Source organism: Microcaecilia unicolor, chromosome 2, assembly GCF_901765095.1.
Source record: "Microcaecilia unicolor chromosome 2, aMicUni1.1, whole genome shotgun sequence".
Classification (NCBI taxonomy): domain Eukaryota; kingdom Metazoa; phylum Chordata; class Amphibia; order Gymnophiona; family Siphonopidae; genus Microcaecilia; species Microcaecilia unicolor.
In genome coordinates this window covers 264,626,952-264,648,290 of record NC_044032.1, presented here as the reverse complement: position 1 = coordinate 264,648,290, position 21,339 = coordinate 264,626,952, and the positions used below count along the sequence as shown (strand labels likewise).

At 46.6% G+C, this 21,339-nt stretch overlaps 1 protein-coding gene across 5 annotated transcripts in view; it reads left to right on the top strand.

Moving 5' to 3' along the window:
* Positions 1 to 21,339, top strand: part of LOC115463520 (protein bicaudal D homolog 2-like) — a 160,564-nt gene that overhangs the window by 112,695 nt on the left and 26,530 nt on the right. For all 5 annotated transcript variants that reach the window (XM_030194106.1, XM_030194107.1, XM_030194105.1 and 2 more), the window contains 2 exons: positions 10,003 to 10,989; positions 12,186 to 12,337. In XM_030194106.1, coding sequence (XP_030049966.1) covers positions 10,003 to 10,989; positions 12,186 to 12,337 — 1,139 coding nt within the window. The remainder of the gene's footprint in view (positions 1 to 10,002; positions 10,990 to 12,185; positions 12,338 to 21,339) is intronic.

Sequence of the window (21,339 nt, the reverse complement as noted above, 5' to 3'; positions counted from 1 at the left end):
TTTTTCTGTAGCTCCTGGGGCCCTACTCCAGCCGGGCCAAAAACTTTGTTTCATCATAGTATCATTTCATTTTGCTGTGACTATTTTCCCTGCCTTATCCCAGAAAACTCCCAGTGGTATTAAGAATGTTCCTGATTGTAACAGGACCATGTCTCTCACAGACACCCATTCATGGTGCCTGCAGTATCAGGGATCCAACCATAATCCTTTGTGTAATCTGTGCTCACAGCTTTCATCAATGAGAATTAAGGATCAAGAATAGCAGCAAAGTATTTTTGGGATGGACTAGTCCAATCCATCGACATTGGTACCAGAGATACAGCTGGGCACTGGGGACACAGCAGCATTGAGGAGGTCTCCCCCTTGCTTTGACATTGAGCAGCAGTAGCACATTGGGCATATTCAGATCCTGCCCCAAGGAAACACAAGGATTCAATAAAGTTCTCATCGGTGCCAAGGGACACAGATGCCATGTGTTGGGTGGAGGCCAAGAAGCATCGGTCTTCTTTGAAGCACGGCACAGGAGAACCTGGGCATTGATGATGTTGATACTTGAAGCATACACACCGAGGGGGTAGCTCCCCTTCTAAGACCCCCATAGGGATGTGTCTGCCTCCAAGCTGGTACCAAGCCACCAATTCAGCCCCATGTCCTGCAGAGCATGGCACTACTGGCTACAGTTCAGCTTTTACTGATGGCCAATCTTGAGGAGTGGTTCTGGGCCATGCTCCATGAGGAGATGGAATGCCTTATTTCCCAATACAATGCTGAGGCATTGGGTGTAGGACCCAACTGATTTTTCTCATCCTGGAGGCCCATGCCCTGCCTGTAAGATGGATATTAACTCCAGTGTATTGAAAGGTGTTGTGTTAGCATCTGTCAAGATGGTGTCATTGTCAAGCCCTTTGGATGAGGAAACTTCCTTGAAGCATAGGGGGGATGCCTGTTCCTCAGCGCTCCCACTCAGAGCCTGACCAGTAGCTTAGTAGACCAAGGCAAGCACAGATCCAGGCCTAGTAGACCAAGGCAAGCACAGATCCAGGAATCCTCACATGAGTGCTTTTTTGAGTTGATGCATACAGCTTCTGGGTGTCTGAATAGAATATAGGGTTCTTTAGGAGGAAGAGTCTCTTGGTATTCCCCACATGAGTGCTTCTTGGGTGCCTGAATAGAATCTAGGGTTCTTTCAGGGGAAGGATTCTTCGGTATTCTATCTCCTTCACTGAGTTTGAACAGGAGATGGCGAAAACTGCCCCCATTTTCTTTGGAGGTGAAGGATGAATGCAGGACCAAGATGTTGGATATCCTTGATTTTGTTGTCTCCCACCCCCACCCCACCCTTTCCAGGAAGTTATGACAGTGCCCATGTGCAGAATTCTTCAGGCTGTACAGATAAAGCATTGTGGGAAAGAGGAGCCCAAACTATATAGCTACATGATGCAAAGTTCCACATTAGTTGTCGCCACCCTGGAAAAGAATCCAGGTGTCCATGTAGATAACGTCAAAACCTACTGCTCAGTGTGCAGCGGCGGCTAAGAAAGCAAATAGACTGTTAGGAATTAGGAACGGGATAGAAAACAAAAGTGAGAATATTATTGTGCCTTTGTATCAGAGAAGGGCAACAAAAATAGTAAAAGGGATGGGACGATTTCCCTATGAGGAAAACCTAAAGAGACTAGTGCTGTTCAGCATGAAGAAGAGATGGCTGAGGGGAGATTTGATAGAGGTCTATGAAATACTGAGTGGAGTAGAACAAGTAGTCTTGAATCACTTAACTCTTTCCAAAAATCCAAGGACTAGGGGGGCCCCAATTACTGTAAGCTACTGAGTAGTAAATTTAAAACAAATCAGGAGAATATTTTTTTCACTCAACATGTATTTAAACTGTGGAATTCATTGCCAGAGAATGTGGTAAAGGCAGTTAGCTTAACAGGGTTTAAAAAAGGTTTGGATTATTTTTAAAGGAAGTCCATAAACCGTTAAGATGGACTTGGGAAAATCCACAGCATATTCTGGGATAAGCAGCAGGATCTTGTGAGGTACTTGTGACTAGGTTGGCCACTGTTGGAAACAGGATACTGAGCTTTATGGACATTCAGTCTGTCCCCAGTATGGCAACGCTTTTATGTTAATCACCCCCCCCCCCCCCCCCCCCAATATCCAGGAGCTCCCACTCTCTTTGATGCCCCCATTGAAGGAGGCTCAGACTTTGGAGTCTTTTGTGAAGAAGGTATTTCAATGCTACACCACTTTCCAGCTCTTCATGAGCATGTATTTGTGGAACTTAGTGTGCAGTTTTGTGAAAACTTGCAGATGCTCTTCTACCTGAGAGAGCCTATGGAGTTCCACCAGCTAGTAACCAAGCAGCAGCAGTGTGGAAAGCATATGGCTTGGACAGCCTTATGATGCTTTTGATGTGGTATGCATGGCCCCTACTATGATTATTGGGATGCAACATAAGCACTGGCAAATTAGATGCAAAACATTAATAAAAAAGGCTAAAAAGAATATGAAGAGACTTGCTGCAGAGGCTAAAACTCACAGTAACAACTTTTTCAGGTACCTTAGAAGCAGAAAGCCTGCTAGGGAATTCATGGACCATTAGATCACAAAGGTGGAGAGAAACTGAATTAATTCTTTGCTTAGGTTTTACGGAAGAAGCTGTAAGAGAGCTGTCTACCGGAAATGGTCTTCAAGGGTGGTGATGGGGACGAACTGAAATCTCTGTGAACCTGAAAGATGTACTGAGCCAATTCGACAAATTAAAGAGTAGTAAATCACCTAGACTAGATGGCATACATACTCAGAGAACTCAAGCATGAAATTGCTGATCTGCTGTTAGTAATATGTAGCCTGTTGTTAAAGGGTGGCCAATATGACGCCGATTTTTGAAAAGGGTTCTATGGGTGATCTGGGAAATTACCCTGATAATCTGTGCCAGGCAAAATAGTGGAAACTACTATAAAGAATAAAATTATGCAACACATAGACAAATATGGTTTAATGGGACAGAGTCAGCATGGGTTCAGCCAAAGGAAGTCTTATCTCACCAATTTGCTTCATTTCTTTGAAGGTGTGAATAAAGGTGGGCCGGTTGATGTAGTGTATCTAGATTTTCAGAACGTTTTTGATAAAAATCCTCCTGAGAGACTCCTGAGAAAATTAAAGAGTCATGGGATAGGAGGCAACGTTCTGGTATGGATTAGGATTTGGTTATTGGACAGAAAACAGAGGATAATGTTAAATGGTCATAGCTCTCAATGGAATTATAGTTACCAGATGCTAGGGTCCACCTTGGGGGTCAGCACCCAAGAAAAAGATGTAGGTGGTGGTGCAGATAATACGCTGAAGTCTTCTGTTCAATATGTGGTGGTGGCGAAAAAAGCAAACAGGATACTAGGCATTATTAGGAAACTGATGGTAAATAAGAACGAAAATACTATAATGCCTCTGTATTGCTCCATGGTGCAACCTCACCTTGAGTATTATGTTCAGTTCTGGTCAGCGTATCTCAGAAAAGATATAGCGGAATTAGAAAAGGTTCAAAGAGCAACCAAAATGATAAATGGGATGGCTAAATTATATGAGGAAAGGCTAAAGAGGTTAGGGCTCTTCAGCTTGGAAAAGAGATGGCTGAGAGGAGATATGATTGAGGTCTACAAAATCCTGAGTGGTGTAGAACGAGTAGAAATATAGATTTTTTTTTTTTTTTTTTTACTCCATTCCAAAAATACAAAGACTAGGGGGACGCCCTAGGAAGTTACATGGTAATACTTTTAAAATAAATAGGAGGAAATATTTTTTTCACTCAACGAATAGTTAAGCTCTAGAACAATTTGCCAGAGGATCTAGTAATAGTAGTTAGCGTATCTGGGTTTAAAAAAGGTTTGGACAAATTCCTGGAGGAAAGTCCGTAGTCTGCTATTGAGACAGACATGGGGAAGCCACTGCTTGCCCTGAGATTAGTAGCATGGAATGTTGCCGCTGTCTGGGTTTCTTATTGGTGATGGCCTCTACCTTGTCACCAAACTCATCAAAAAAAAAAATACCATCAGGTCACTATCCCAGTCTACTCCTAGCACAGCCTCATCTTCTAGAAGGTACTCAGGCAGAGGACAACAGAGACTCTACTACTCTGAAAGGCATAGGGTCCCTCCACCTTCTCATCCATCTCAGCCCAGAGTTTTTGCTCCTGCCTGTGTCAGCAGGGACTTCAAAAGTTCCAACCGGCCCCTCAGTCCAGGCATAGCCATGATGAAATTAGCTGTTCTGAGCAACCTACCTGTAGGAGGAAGGCTGGATTTTTTTTTTCCAACAAAAGTGGACCCTTGAGCCAGTGGGTTCTCAAAATAGTCTGAACAGACTACACTTTGCAATTTAAAAGTATCCCTCCAAATTGCCCACCATGACACTTCTGTGGTTCAAGAAAATGATTGGCTAAACACTCTGAATAAAAAGGATGCCTACACCCAGTGCAAGTTTGTTTGTCAGCAGATTTCAGCTTGGCAGATGTTGAGATTGTTAGGCTATGTGGCCTGAACTTTGCACATCTTACATGTGGCATATTGTCAGTTGAGGCCAGCCCAGTGGACACGAACCTCTCAATGGTTCCAAACCACAGAGAACCTAACAGTTTCCATTATTAGTCCTCGCAAAGTCCCCTGTCTTGGTGGACAATTCAAACCAATTTGACCATGCGACTACCATTCCAAATTCTTCTGCTGCGCACAGATGTATCCAACCTGGGCAAGGGAGCTCATATAGATGGCTTCCACATGCAGGGTTGATGTTCACCCCAGGAAGTCTCATTGTGTGTTACCCCTTTTTTGGACAGCCTGGTAGTTATGGATTCCCATATGTGAGTATATGCTGTCCTTGTCCTCAGAGAAAGCAAAGCTACTCATTGTAGCAGATGTTCTCTGAGGACAGTAGGAAACACATTCTCATATACCCTCCCCTAGGAGTTTTATTCTCTCAGCTGTTTCATCAGAGTGCATTGGTCCCATGCGAGTTTAACAGGCCAGGAATGCACATGCACACTTGATGGACGCTGCCAAAAACTTGTGGAAGTGTAAATGCTGGGGAACGTCGCCAGGTTCATTTGTTGACTTCACCTATATGTGAGAACATGTCCTGCTGTCCTTGGAAAACACCTATAAGTGACTAACTTTGTGCGGCTAGAGGAAAAGGAAGCATTCATTCTTGCTTAATTCCTGTTGTAGGTTTTATTTTACCTTCTCCTGCATCTTTGAAACTATAACTTGCTGCACCATAAAACACGGGTTCATATTCAACAATTAACTGATCATCCCTTAGCCTCAGCAGCAGATGAACAGGAACTGGTGGGTTGTGTCCATCCACCAGCAGGTGGAGATAGAGAACACTAAAAGTAGGCATTGACCTCCTGAACACAGGTCCCTCTACCTTTAGTATATCTCTGTCTCCAGCAGGTGTTGGACAGAGCTTCCCAGCTCCTGAATTGTGTGCTTGAGGGGTCTCCTGGGTTGCCCGGTTGAGCTGTGGGTGTGTGGCTGACGGTGCCCACTTTGAAGGCATACTTGAGTGTCAAGTCCCTGCCTTACCCTTTGCTCCCTCCTTCCTAGTTGGCTGCTCTGTGCTGTTCTCTGTGAATTTCCTCCTTGGCTAGGCTCACAGTAAAAAAAAAAAAAAAAAAAAGACAGCACATTTCCAGACCTGCGCTCTCTGGACTGGATTCTGGGATGCCGCTTTATCAGGCTCCTGTGGGGAGTGGCTGCGGTTGGCCGGTCTGCCTGAGAAGGGTGAGTGTGGCTGGCTTCGTGCTGTTTTTGTTCCCGCTCCTAGCGCGAGTGAAGCTATGGTAACTGAAACCTTCTTGCAGTTTTCGGAATCCGGGGTCATGGTCCGCACGGTTCCATCATTTCTTCCTCAAGTGGTTTCTGTGTTTCATCTGAATCAACCTCTTTTTCTTCCTTCCTTTCAAAATGAGTTTCGGTGCTCTGATCATCTGTTTGTTCTATTTTCAGGTCCGCGACGAGGTTATCCAGCTTCTAAGGCCACAGTTGAGTGTTTGCTTAGAGAGGCCATCATTTCAGCTTATCTTTTGGCCAGGAAATCTCCGGAGGCCTTGAAGGCACATTCCACACGGGCACAAGCTTCCTCTTGGGCGGAGACTAGCATGTTTTCAGTTCTAGAAATTTGTCAGGTGGCAACGTGGGCGTCTCATATCTGGTTTGTTAAACATCGCCTGGATGTTGCGGCTAAAGAGGATGCGCGTTTCGGAGCTGCAGTTCTCTCTTGAGGAGCTGCAGCTTCCCATCCAATTTAGGGAGTGCTTGGGTACATCCCCCCCAATTCCTGGATTCATCTGCTGCTGATGCTAAGGAAGGTAAAATTAGGGCTTACCTGATCATTTTCTTTCCTTTAGTTGCAGCAGATGAAGCCAGGATCCCTCCCTGCTTGCAGTCTGATACAGATTTTTAAAAAGTCTTCGGACACTGTACAAATTTAAGAGAGACTTTCATGGTCTATTCCATTAGTTACACTGTTTTGAATATGGTTCGCTCCAGTTGAGCAAGTTTCTTTTATTGTGAGTTAAGTGATGTTTCTATTTCTTTTCTCTGCTTTGGAATTATTTCTATACTAAAGGTAGAGGGACCTGTGTTCAGGAGGTCAATGCCTACTTTTAGTGTTCTTTATCTCCACCTGCTGGTGGATGGACATAACCCACCTGTTCCTGGATTCATCTGCTGTGACTAAAGGAAAGAAAATATCAGGTAAGCCCTAATTTTACCTTTGCAGTCATGATGGAACAAACACCCTATCTTATGATGAAAAAAACAGTATGGGCTGTTAATCCTAAACAGGTAATCTAATACTCCAGAAAACTGAAAAACAGCCAAACACAATCCAAAGGGTTGTGTGAAATGAATGCAAAGAAATGAGGAAAGTGGGAAATACCCTCAGAAACCAAGGCTTCTGCCAAGGTCTAATCAACAAGACACTATTATCTATAAAAGACTTTGTGCCCGTGATCAAGTTTCTTTCATGGGGTAAATATTCCCTACTTCACTCATTCAAAAATGCCCATATAGGAGCATCATGCAAAATTGCCCATAATAGAGCACAAATTTTCTATTTATTTATTTATTGCATTTGTACCCCACATTATCCCACCTTTTTGCAGGCTCAATGTGGCTTACAGAGTGTTGTCATGATGTAGTCATTACAAGATCTTAAATACAATCAATGATAGGCTGAGGGATCTTAAGTACAATCGATAATAGGCTGAAGGTAAATGGGGATTTGGATGGAAAGGTGGTAGGTAAGGTAGCGTGAGAGGTGTTTTTTGGTGCACATGAGTGGTTTAAGGAATTATTTGTTTCATTGAGGATTGCTTTTGTAGGCTTTGTTGAAGAGATGTGTCTTCAAAGATTTGCGAAAGTTGGTTAGATTATCCATGGTTTTCAGGACTATGGGTAATGCGTTCCATATTTGTGTGCTTCTGTACGCAAAAGTAGTGGCATATGACTGTTTGTATTTAATTCCTTTACAACTGGGGAAGTTCAGGTTGAGGAATTTGCGGGCTGATCTTTTGGCGTTTCTGGGCAGTAGGTCCACTAGATTTAACATATAGAGTGGGGCGTCTGCGTGGATGATTTTGTGAACGGTTGTGCAAATCTTGAACTCAATTCGTTCTTTCAGCGGGAGCCAGTGCAGTTTCTCTCTTAGGGGCTTCGCACTTTTGTATTTAGTTTTTCCAAAAATGAGTCTGGCTGCGGTGTTCTGGGCTGTTTGGAGTTTTTTAATGGTCTGTTCTTTACAGCCTGCGTACAGAGCGTTACAGTAGTCCAAATGACTTATCACTAATGACTGTACTAGGGTGCGGAAGATGTTTCTTGGGAAAAAAGGTTTTATTCTTTTGAGTTTCCACATCAAGTAGAACATTTTTTTTCGTTGTATTCTTCACGTGGGTATCGAGTGTGAGGTTTCGATCAATGGTGACTCCAAGAATTTTGAGATTTTCTGAAATAGGAAGTGTGCAGTGTGGTGTGGTTATAGTGGGGTAGTTGTTTGTGTTATATTGGGAAGTGAGGACTAGACGTTGAGTTTTTTCTGCGTTAAGTTTTAACTGGAATGAGTCCGCCCAAGAGTGCATGATTTGGAGGCTCTGGTTATCTCATTGGTTATTTCGTTTAAGTCACTATTGAATGGGATGTAGATCGTAACATCGTCAGCATATATGTAAGGGTTAAGGTTTTGATTAGCTAGAAGTCTGGCTAGTGGTATCATCATTAGGTTGAAAATGGTTGGTGAAAGGGGGGATCCTTGAGGAACTCCACATTCCGGTATCCAAGGTGGTGATCTGTCAGTATTCATTGTTACTTGGTAGGATCTGGTGGTGAGGAATCCTTCGAACCATTTGAGAACTGGGCCCCCGATACCGAAGTATTCTAATAAGTGTAGTAATATTCCATGATCCACCATATCGAAAGTACTCGACATGTCGAATTGTAATACGAATATGTTCTTGCCGGTTGCAATTGTTTTTTTGAATGAATTCATCGCAGACACTAGTACAGTTTCGGTGCTATGATTTGATCGGATCCTGATTTGAGACTCATGTAGAATTGAGTGTTTGGTTAGGTATTCCGTGAGTTGTTTCGTCACTATGCCTTCCATCAATTTTGTTACGAGCGGGATAGAAGCAACTGGTCGATAGTTAGGTCCATAGTGCTTTTCTTAGCATCTTTTGGCAGCGGAGTGAAAAGGATATTTCCTTTAACCGTGGGGAAGAGACCATTTAGGAGTCTGTAATTTACTTGGTTCATGAGGTCTTTTTTGAATTGTTTGGGGGTGGCTTTTATTAGGCTAGTGGGGCAAATGTCAAGTTTGCATTGAGATTTGGCATATTTTCTGAGCCAGTGTGAGAGTTCATCTACTGAAATCAAGTCAAACTTGGTCCATAATCGATCGGCTGGATATTCCCCAGGTTTTGGGTCTAAGCATTCAAGGATGCTTGTGTACTCATTTGTATTGCTTGGTATCATGCGTCGGAGCTTTATGATTTTTTCCTTGAAATAGTTCGCTAGGTTGGTTGCCGATGGGGTATCTATGCTATTCGAGGTGACCTGTGTGGTGTTTAGGAGATTGTTTACAAGTGAAAAGAGTTTGTGCATATCCTTGTAATTTGGTCCTATTATAGTTTTGTAGTACGTTCTTTTGGTTTGTCTGATGTTGTATTTGTATTTTCTTTGTAGCTGTTTCCACTCTTTGAACAAAAAAGCCCATAATAGAGCACAAATATTAAAGATAACTGAGCTTGAACAGTTTTTGTTACTCAGTTATCTTTAATATTTGTGCTCTATTATGGGCTTTTTTGTATAAAAAATTTGTGCTCTATTATGGGCAATTTTGCATGATGCTCCTATATGGGCATTTTTGAATGAGTGAAGTAGGGAATAGTTACCCCATGAAAGAAACTTGATCACGGGCACAAAGTCTTTTATAGATAATAGTGTCTTGTTGATTAGACCTTGGCAGAAGCCTTGGTTTCTGAGGGTATTTCCCACTTTCCTCATATCTTTACATTCATTTCACACAACCCTTTGGATTGTGTTTGGCTGTTTCTCAGTTTTCTGGAACAAACACCCTATCACACAGAGTCAGTAAAAATCCATATAGAAAAATGTTGTCAAAAGAATTGTTAGAGACTAGTGGGGAAAATACAAAACTTTCAATTAAAACTCAAGCACAGGTCTTCTCTTGTGATGTTCCATTCTGGTAGAACTGTCTTCCTAAAGAGTTGTATCTAGAAAAATCTCAAGTTCAGGTGGTCCTTGAAATCTTATTTCAGTTGGCTTTCCCTGTTAATTATATTTTCTATTTAGGCTATCTATTTTGTGATTAGCTTATGGTTTGTACGTTTACTGATGATTTTGATTTGGTTTACATATTGTACATTCTCTTTCTCCTGCTCCAAGCATGATGGAAACTTTTAAAGTACAATTTGTCTTTTGCTAGGTAGACCGTGAGAAGGCCTCACTGGTGGCAGATCTACAGGAACTGCAGAAGCAGCTAGACTTGGCAAAGGAGGCTCTGTCTACACAACAGGAACAAAATAACCAGTTGATGCAACAAATGAAAGTCCTTCAGCAGTTCCAGGATTGTGGTGACCTAAGATCACTGTGTGACAGAGAGCAGGGGTGTGATAGGATGCCCAGCTTGAATCCAGGAATCTTTGAATGCAGTTATGACACAGCTAATGGAGAGATTATTCAGCTGCGAGCTGAGCTGCATGAGATCCGCCAGAAGTACCTTGATTTTGAAGTAAAGTATCAGAAAGAAAAGGAAGGGTGGCAGGCCGAATCTGAGGAATTAGCTGAGAAAATCAAATTTTATGTACAGATGGGGAAGAATGACCGAGAGATCCTTGCTGAATTGGAGGAGGAGCTCAAGGCTTCTAGAAAACTCTTTTCTGATTTTCAGGGTAAGCTGAATATGGCTCAAGATGAACTGATGTCATTTATGGAAGAACTGGCCAACCTGTATCATCATGTTTGTATGTGCAACAACTTGACACCCAATCGAGTAATGCTGGACTATTACAAAGAGGGGAGAGGCTCCAGAGTCCAGCTCAGAAAAAGGATCTCCTCTGATGTCTTAGGGAAGGTTTTGTTTAATTCAGACAATGAACTGATTGGAGACAGTGGTGATGAGCAGTCGCCTACGAGCAGCCTGTGCTGTCCCCTGGGATCAGACTATGGTGGGGACCTGGTCAAAGAGCCCATGAATATCACACACCTTATAGCAATTGTCAAGGACCAAATTAGTCACCTACAAGGAGCCGTTGCACTCTCCTGGCACCGTACATCCGTGGACTCTCTTGCCTCTGAACTAGAAAAAGACAAGGAGGCACTGGTGGAGGAAATTATGAAACTCAAGTCATTGCTGAGCACTAAGAGGGAACAGATAGCCACTTTAAGAACTGTTCTGAAGGCCAATAAGCAGGTACACATTTTGTTATGTAACAATGGTTATGTAGCATGGATGTCAGATATTGGGCATACAGTTCAGCATCAGGTATGAGAAGTAAAACACTTCTATTTCATTTTTGTCTGAATTGATACATAATATGATTGACACCATTGTTGAAAATGCAGCACTTTTGGATAATAAATCTAGAATAAAACTTTGAAAATTGGGACTGTCATTTGATTATCATTAACTCTTTCTTTCAGGTATGTATGTGATTATAGCTATAATAGATGACTATTGTTCTTTCAGCTACTGTCTCTGTTTTTAGCTATTGCATAACTTTTCTTTCCTTCAGTAGAAGTTGGTTATACAAACATGTCAAACATACGACCTGTGGGAAATTTGTGTGTGGCACACCTTCCAGTATCTAATGTACAGTCTAAATTTAGCATTTGGTTAATTATGTAGTATAAATTTGGCTCCTAAGTAAATTGTAATGGGGAGAATATAGGGGATGAGTATTTTAGCGTGGCCCATGAATGAATGCGCAGTTGCAATAGCAGCCAGTCATTAAATCGTGAGTTTGACATTCCTGAGTTCTACCAATATATTTTATCTGGGTTGCAGAAGGATTTTTGTCTTTTTGTTTTTTTTTTTTTGTTTGTGTAGAGACATTGAAAGTCTGTCATTAGAATATGCAACAATAACACTGCTTTCCTGTCCCACTGCTTGTCATTTGTCTTAAATATAGACCAGTGTTTACCAATCTTTATGTAGCTGTGACCCTATTTGTGTGGCCATAGTGTGAGACACAGCCCCCTACCCCCTGTTGGCACGGCCTAATGGGCTCACCCAAGTTGCAACCCCAAATGTGGGTTTCCTTGTTTGTGATTGTTTTGGAAATCTGATATAGATATATCTTCCTTCTCAGTCTCCTTGTTTCTTTTTGCTCCTTGTCACGTATGTAGATATTTCTTTTGGCTAATCCTAACAAATTGTCTGTGGTTGAACTGAATAGCCCTAAATTATTGAATATATGGGGAATATATTCAATATATTATTGAATATATGTAGCGAAAAATAGCAGTATGTAACATTTTATTATATGGAAACAAGTAAAATCCCGTTAAATAATGGGCAGAGGCAAGGGTGGTGACAAACATTTATTCTATAGTATTGTCCTGTGGAAGCCATTCTTGAAGCACTCCTTTCTTACCATCTGTCCTCAGACTGCTGAGGTTGCCCTCTCTAATCTGAAGAGCAAGTATGAGAACGAGAAGTCTCTAGTATCGGAAACCATGATAAAGCTGAGGCATGAGCTGAAGGCCTTGAAGGAAGATGCTGCTACTTTTTCTTCCCTGCGCTCAGTGTTTGCTAGCAGGTAAGCAAAGGCATGGCATTGTGCCATGAGGAAGATTTTAGTGACTTATTTTTTTTTTTCTCATTCTCTCACAAACTTGGATACAATCAGTAACGGAGCCAATGATTACAGCTGAATTGTAGGAAAGAGACTAAAGTGATTCACTTGATGTCAAACGGTGAGGGGGTTGTTTATTTTCCTGTAATACTCTTATTTCTGATGCAGAAAGACTTTTAGTGTTAGAAAATCTGTGGTAAAACCATTGTACTAAAGGATAGAGCAGTGGGCATGCAAATGGCTGAATAAGAAATCACTCCTGAGGGGAGAACTATGCTGAAATTTTAGTGCAGTTTTGTATGTTTCCCTTAACATATATTTACACCAGCTCAGGATGAGTAAAGGTATGCAGCACAGGAGCAGAGAGTTCCATCTGAGATGGCATACTACAGTGAAAAGACCCCACCCCATCTCACCCAACCCTGAAGACTTTCCTGGTGGCCCAGGTTTCCCTTGCATCTTTCATCCCTCAACCCTGCAAAAAATGGGCCTAGAAACCCAAATGGACCCTCAGGGCTCTCTCTAAAGTTGGGTGGCAGGAGCAACACCTACTTCCATAGTGTCCCTCCAGACTGACCCAGACAAATGAGTTATGCTGTCCTACCAGCAGACGGAAACTGAAAACTTCTGGCTTCAAAGCGAACCTATAACTATGTTCTGTCCCTCAGGAGTCAGTATTTCTCAGTCTCCAGCAGATGGTGGATGTAGTAACGTTCACTTTTTGTCGGGTTGTTGGGCCTGAGGGATTCCTAGGGTCCTTTTAGTTTTCTTTTGGTAAGCTGCTTGATTCTGAAACCAGGAAAAAAAAAAATGATCTTGGTGCTGCTTTGGGGCCGCTTGGTCTGGTTTAGGGTAGAGGTCTGCAAAAGTCTCCTTTTGCCCTAGGGGTGTCACATGTAGGTGGCTGGGTCCCTCCCCCCTTTCACAGTGCTCCTCTGAGTCACAAGTGTTGTGTGCCTCAGCTTCACAGCAGACAGTTTTGAGTGCCCATGGGGGATTTTTTGCCTTGAAAAAAAGTTGCAGCTGCCTGTTTCTTGCAGCACTGACAGTTCCTGTTTGCAGGTAACTTGCCTCTCCCATCTGGTCACAGCTGCAGTGGGTTTGCTGCTCTGCCTCGGAGGGGTGCACCTTCAGTGTGTGCTGTGTGTTGAAGCCATGATGAGTGTTGACAGTCAAGTGGTGCTCCATCTGCCAATATCAGGGGTGGACTTGGGAGTTTGTAAATATCATTCAGGCTGCAGGGGAGCTGAAGCTGCTGATGTGGCGGTTTTGAGCACATCTGAACACAAGGAGACCCATGGGGACTAAGTGTAAGCCATTCCCATTCTCTGATGTGGCAGTGGCCGCAGTTTGGCAGGAACTGTCACCATCTTGTCTGCAGCATTGGGCTCAAAACAGCTGCCATGCCTGGAACCATGGTCCCTCTTGTGGGGCGGGGTAGTGATAGTGTGCTCCGGGGTGCTTCTGGAATTGATTCTTTCCAGAATATAATGACCATGTACGAGGCCTTTTTCCTCCACAAATCTTATGGTTACTTGGAGCATGGGTTTTCACATAGGGGAGCTCTCAGTTGTCTAAATGGCAGAGGTTAGAGTGGGAGGAGGAAGGCTCCCCTTGTCTGATGATGGTCTGGATGAGGTTGAGCCTTTACTGCAGGCAGCAGCCTTGGGCAAGGACAACTGGATGGAAGAGTTGCCTCTAGGGAAGGATGCATCTGTGGTATACATCTTCCATAGGGTAGAACTGCAGAAGCTTATATCTCAAGTAACTTCAGTTTTAAATTTTGAGGATGATCCAGTGGACACCACTCCGCGTAAGATGGACCCCTTAATGACGAGAATTGGGAAATTATCTAGATTCTTTCCCATGCACCAGGAAATCAGGGATGCAATCCACACACAATGGAATTCTCCCACTGCACCTTCTAGGGTGGCCATGTCCATAGTGTGCCTGTACCCGATTCCGGAACTGGATAGGAGTCTTTATAGCCTTACCCATCTACACACACACAGAGTAGATGCCATTCTCCGAGGACAAGCAGGCTGCTTGTTCTCACTGATAGGTGACATCCACGGCAGCCCCTCCAATCGGAACTTCTCTAGCAAAGGCCTTTGCTAGTCCTCGCGCACCCATGCGCACCGCGCATGCGCGGCCGTCTTCCCACCCGAACCGGCTCGTGTTCGTCAGTCTTCTTTTGTCCGCGCTCGGTACGGTCGTGTTTGCGCCGTTTGCGCCCCTTAAGTTGACCCTCGCGCGTCTTTTGACTTTTCGCTCAAAAAAAAAAAAAAAAAAAACAGGGATTTCGGAGAAGGGCCTTACGGTCTTTTTCCCTTCCCCGTATTTCTAGTTTTTGGCCCCGATTAAGTTTTCTTTTGTTTTCGGGGTAGGCCCCTTTGAGGCCTCGGGTCGAGTTTTTTTCTCCCCCTCTTTTTACCGCAATTACGAATTTTGATTTCGCCGGCGTGATTTTTCCGCCCATGTCATCGAAGTCTCCCAGCGGTTTCAAGAAGTGCGCCCGGGTAATCTCGCTCACTGATAGGCACGCGTCGTGTCTTCAGTGTCTGGGGGCTGGGCACCGCCCGCAGGCCTGTAGTCTTTGCGCCCTTTTACAGAAAAGGACTCAGGTAGCGAGATTGGCCCAGTGGAACGTTTTGTTCTCGGGCTCTTCGTCGGCATCGGCACCGGGAATATCGAGTGCGTCGACGTCGACAGCGTCAAGACCTCCGCCCTCGGCCGCGACTGTATCGATTGCATCGAGGCATCGACCTTCTGCATCGTCGGGGCCGAGACATCGGAAGGCTGCGTCGGCGTCGGTGGTACCAGGACCTCCACTAGTGCCGATGTTGTCGGACGGTGGTGCTTCGTCTGGATTGCAGGTGAGGGCTGTCCATTCCCCTGCTGGTGGCGGTGAGCCTTCGGGTGGGTCTCCCCCTACCCTGAGGGCTCCTGCGGTACAGCCGCCCCCGAGACCGACCTTCTTCGGCCTCGGCCCCGAGGAAGCGACGGCTGGATTCTACGTCCTCCTCGTCGGTACCGGGAAGCTCCGGTGACATGCTTCGTTTGAAAAAGTCAAAGAAGCATCGACACCGGTCTCCTTCCCGCGTCGGTACCGAGAGCTCTGGGTCGCCGAGGGAGTCGGCACCCAGCAGGCATTGGCACCGGGAGGACCGCTCACCCTCTGTTCAGGAGGTGTCGATGTGCTCCACCTTGGACAGCCCGGAACAGCCTCCACGCCCGGAACAGACTCTGACTTCGACTCCTGCATCGGCTTCCGTGTCTTTATCCACAGCTGCCCTGCACGAGAGTCTCCGGGCCGTTCTCCCAGAGATCCTGGGAGAGCTGTTGCGCCCTTCCCCTCCGGTACCGGGGGTGCTTGCGCCACCGGTACCGTCGAGTGTGGCGCCGGCTGGCCCCTTGCCCGGGGTGAGGTCTCCGACATCGGTGCCGCTTACGGTACCGACTGCGGTCGCCTCCCAGGAAGGCTCCCCGACGACGTCGGCGGAGGGAGCTTCGCCGGTGCGGGCGCGGGAGTCTACCTCTCGACGCTCCCACCATGGCCGTGGTTCCACGGAGTTGAGCCAGGCACGGCTTCAGACACAGGTTCGTGAACTTGTGTCTGATACCGATGGTGAGGCCTCGTGAGAGGAGGAGGAGGACATCAGATATTTCTCTGACGAGGAGTCTGATGGCCTTCTTTCGAATCCCACTCCCTCCCCTGAAAGGCAGCTTTCTCCTCCCGAGAGTCTGTCTTTTGCGGCCTTTGTCCGGGAGATGTCTACGGCCATCCCCTTCCCAGTGGTTGTGGAGGACGAGCCCAGGGCTGAAATGTTTGCGCTCCTGGACTATCCTTCTCCACCTAAGGAAGCGTCCACAGTACCCATGCATCATGTCCTAAAAAAGACATTGCTGGCGAACTGGACCAAGCCTTTAAGTAATCCCCACATTCCCAAGAAGATTGAGTCCCAGTACCGGATCCATGGGGACCCAGAGCTGATGCGCACTCAGTTGCCTCACGACTCTGGAGTTGTGTTGGCCCTAAAGAAGGCTAAGAGTTCTAGAGAGCATGCTTCGGCGCCCCCGGGCAAAGACTCTAGAACCTTAGACTCCTTTGGGAGGAAGGCCTACCATTCCTCTATGCTCGTGGCCAAAATTCAGTCTTACCAGCTCTACACGAGCATACACATGCGGAACAATGTGCGGCAGTTGGCGGGCTTGGTGGACAAGCTCCCTCCTGAGCAAGCCAAGCCATTTCAGGAGGTGGTCAGGCAGCTGAAGGCGTGCAGAAAATTCCTGGCCAGAGGGGTGTATGACACCTTTGATGTTGCGTCCAGGGCCGCTGCTCAAGGTGTGGTGATGCGCAGACTCTCATGGCTGCGTGCCTCCGACCTGGAGAATAGGATCCAGCAGCGGATTGCGGACTCGCCTTGCCGTGCGGATAATATTTTTGGAGAGAAGGTCGAACAGGTGGTAGAACAGCTCCACCAGCGGGATACCGCTTTCGACAAGTTCTCCTGCCTGCAGCCTTCAGCTTCTACCTCCACAGGTAGACGTTTTTATGGGGGAAGGAAGACTGTTCCCTACTCTTCTGGTAAGCGTAGGTACAATCCTCCTTCTCGACAGCCTGCGGCCCAGGCTAAGCCCCAGCGCGCGCGTTCTCGTCAGCAGCGTGCGCCTCAGCAAGGCCCTTCGGCTCCCCAGCAAAAGCAAGGGATGAGCTTTTGACTGGCTCCAGCAGAGCATAGCCGACATCCAAGTGTCAGTGCTGGGCGATCTACCGGTCGGAGGGAGGTTGAAAGTTTTTCACCAAAGGTGGCCTCTCATAACCTCCGATCAGTGGGTTCTTCAAATAGTCCGGCAAGGATACACCCTCAATTTGGCCTCAAAACCTCCAAATTGTCCACCGGGAGCTCAGTATTACAGCTTCCAACACAAGCAGGTACTTGCAGAGGAACTCTCCGCCCTTCTCAGCGCCAATGCGGTCGAGCCCGTGCCATCCGGGCAAGAAGGGCTGGGATTCTATTCCAGGTACTTCCTTGTGGAAAAGAAAACAGGGGGAATGCGTCCCATCCTAGACCTAAGGGCCCTGAACAAATATCTGGTCAAGGAAAAGTTCAAGATGCTTTCCCTGGGCACCCTTCTTCCCATGATTCAGGAAAACGATTGGCTATGCTCTCTGGACTTGAAGGACGCCTACACGCACATCCCGATACTGCCAGCTCACAGACAGTATCTGCGATTTCAGCTGGGCACACGTCACTTCCAGTACTGTGTGCTACCCTTTGGGCTCGCCTCTGCGCCCAGAGTGTTCACGAAGTGCTTGGCTGTAGTAGCAGCGGCACTTCGCAGGCTTGGGGGTACACATGTTCCCATATCTCGACGATTGGCTGGTGAAGAACACATCCGAGGCAGGAGCTCTACAGTCCATGCAGATGACTATTCGCCTCCTGGAGCTGCTGGGGTTTGTGATAAATTATCCAAAGTCCCATCTTCTCCCAGTACAGAGACTCTAATTCATAGGAGCTCTGCTGGATTCTCGGACGGCTCGTGCCTATCTCCCAGAGGCGAGAGCCAACAACTTGTTGTCCCTCGTCTCGCGGGTGCGAGCGTCCCAGCAGATCACAGCTCGGCAGATGTTGAGATTGCTGGGCCACATGGCCTCCACAGTTCATGTGACTCCCATGGCCCGCCTTCACATGAGATCTGCTCAATGGACCCTAGCTTCTCAGTGGTTTCAGGCTGCTGGGGATCTAGAAGACGTGATCCACCTGTCCACGAGTTTTCTCAAATCCCTGTATTGGTGGACGATTTGGTCCAATTTGACTCTGGGACGCCCTTTCCAAATTCCTCAGCCACAAAAAGTGCTGACTACGGATGCGTCTCTCCTGGGGTGGGGAGCTCATGTCGATGGGCTTCACACCCAGGGAAGCTGGTCCTTCCAGGAACGCGATCTGCAAATCAATCTCCTGGAGTTACAAGCGGTCTGGAACGCTCTGAAGGCTTTCAGAGATCGGCTGTCCCACCAAATTATCCAAATTCAGACAGACAACCAGGTTGCCATGTATTACATCAACAAGCAGGGGGGCACCGGATCTCGCCCCCTGTGTCAGGAAGCCATCAGCATGTGGCTCTGGGCTCGCCGTCACGGCATGGTGCTCCACGCCACATATCTGGCAGGCGTAAACAACAGTCTGGCTGACAGATTGAGCAGGATTATGCAACCTCAAGAGTGGTCGCTCAATTCCCGAGTAGTGCGCCAGATCTTCCAGGTGTGGGGCACCCCCTTGGTAGATCTCTTTGCATCTCGAGCCAACCACAAAGTCCCTCAGTTCTGTTCCAGGCTTCAGGCCCACGGCAGACTGGCATCGGATGCCTTCCTCCTGGACTGGGGGGAGGGTCTGCTGTATGCTTATCCTCCCATACCTCTGGTGGGGAAGACTTTGTTGAAACTCGAGCAAGACCGAGGCACCATGATTCTGATTGCTCCTTTTTGGCCGCGTCAGATCTGGTTCCCTCTTCTTCTGGAGTTGTCCTCCGAAGAACCGTGGAGATTGGAGTGTTTTCCGACCCTCATCACACAGGACGAAGGGGTGCTTCTGCATCCCAACCTCCGGTCTCTGGCTCTCACGGCCTGGATGTTGAGAGCGTAGACTTTGCCTCTTTGGGTCTGTCAGAGGGTGTTTCCCGCATCTTGCTTGCTTCCAGGAAAGATTCCACTAAGAGGAGTTACTTCTTTCTATGGAGGAGGTTTGCCGTCTGGTGTGACAGCAAGGCCCTAGATCCTCGCTCTTGTCCTACACAGACCCTGCTTGAATACCTTCTGCACTTGTCTGAGTCTGGTCTCAAGACCAACTCTGTAAGGCTTCACCTTAGTGCAATCAGTGCATACCATTACCGTGTGGAAGGTAAGCCGATCTCAGGACAGGCTTTAGTTGTTCGCTTCATGAGAGGTTTGCTTTTGTCAAACCTCCACCAGTGTCATGGGATCTCAATGTCGTTCTCACCCAGCTGATGAAACCTCCTTTTGAGCCACTGAACTCCTGCCATCTGAAGTACTTGACCTGGAAGGTCATTTTCTTGGTGGCAGTTACTTCAGCTCATAGAGTCAGTGAGCTTCAGGCCCTGGTAGCCCAGGCCCCTTACACCAGATTTCATCATAATAGAGTAGTCCTCCGCACTCACCCTCAGTTCTTGCCGAAGGTAGTGTTGTAGTTCCATCTGAACCAGTCAATTGTCTTGCCAACATTCTTTCCCCGTCTGCATTCCTGCCCTGCTGAACGTCAGCTGCACACATTGGACTGCAAAAGAGCATTGGCCTTCTATCTGGAGCGGACACAGCCCAACAGACAGTCCGCCCAATTGTTTGTTTCTTTTGATCCCAACAGGAGGGGAGTGGCTGTGGGGAAACGCACCATATCCAATTGGCTAGCAGATTGCATTTCCTTCACTTACGCCCAGGCTGGGCTGGCTCTTGAGGGTCATGTCACGGCTCATAATGTTAGAGCCATGGCAGCGTCGGTAGCCCACTTGAAGTCAGCCACTATTGAAGAGATTTGCAAAGCTGCGACGTGGTCATCTGTCCACACATTCACATCTCATTACTGCCTGCAGCAGGATACCCGACGCGACAGTCGGTTCGGGCAGTCAGTACTTCAGAATCTGTTCGGGGTTTAGAATCCAACTCCACCCCCCTAGGTCCATGTTTATTCTGTTCCAGGCTATACTCTCAGTTAGTTGGATAAGTTGTTAGGTCAATCTCAGTTATGTTCTCGCCGTTGCAAGGCCCAATTGACCATGTTTGTTGTTTTGAGTGAGCCTGGGGGCTAGGGATACCCCATCAGTGAGAACAAGCAGCCTGCTTGTCCTCGGAGAAAAGCGAATGCTACATACCTGTAGAAGGTATTCTCCGAGGACAGCAGGCTGATTGTTCTCACAAACCCGCCCGCCTCCCCTTTGGAGTTGTGTCTTCCCTTGTTTTGTCTTGCTACATATGGGACTGACGAACACGAGCCGGTTCGGGCGGGAAGACGGCCGCGCATGCGCGGTGCGCATGGGCGCGCGAGGACTAGCAAAGGCCTTTGCTAGAGAAGTTCCGATTGGAGGGGCTGCCATGGACGTCACCCATCAGTGAGAACAATCAGCCTGCTGTCCTCGGAGAATACCTTCTACAGGTATGTAGCATTCGCTTTGCTATTTATTGGAAAATAAAGTTTATGCATTCAATGTACAGGCACTAGGGAGAAACAAAGCTTTATGCTCATGACAGCTGATCTGAGAGCTTGCAGGCCAAGCTTGCAGACCAAGCAGAGGAAGGAATATACAATATTTCTGACTGTCCCAAAAAATAGTGGGTAGGTCAGGGGCTGTACAGGGGACACTGTTAGGGAGGATCTGGCAGGTATGTGGATATGAGCAATAACACACACACACCTATCTGCATCACTATAGCTGCTCATAATTAATTTGAAGTGTTTTAATCAGCTTCCTCCAAATAAGTTCTCATGCTTCTGGAGTCCACCAAAGCCTGACTGGGGCTGTCCAGATCAATTTGGATCAGTTTTTTATCCCTGGATGGGGAGAATCTATGAAGTTACAAGTTTCTGCCAGGTACTTGTGACCTGGATTGGCCTGTGTTGGAAAACAGGGCCAGATGGACCACTGGTTTGCAGGGTCACAAGATATTCTCATCCACCCATGGGCAATCTCTAGCAAAGTATCTCTCTCCTCCACAACTGAAGCAAGTAAGGCCTGACTCTTATTCTGTACAGCATTAGGCGCTGGGTCCTTAGTGTTTGCAGCACTATTTGTTCCGTCTTTCTCTTCTGACCCCCTAGGCTCAAGGGCAGCTTTCTCTTCATTAGTCTGGGGCTCTCAAGCACAGATTGATTTTGATGAAAAGCTTCTACCTATAGAGTACTCTGTTTAAAGATTGGTGTACCCACTGTCTCATGGGTGAACTCAACCCATCT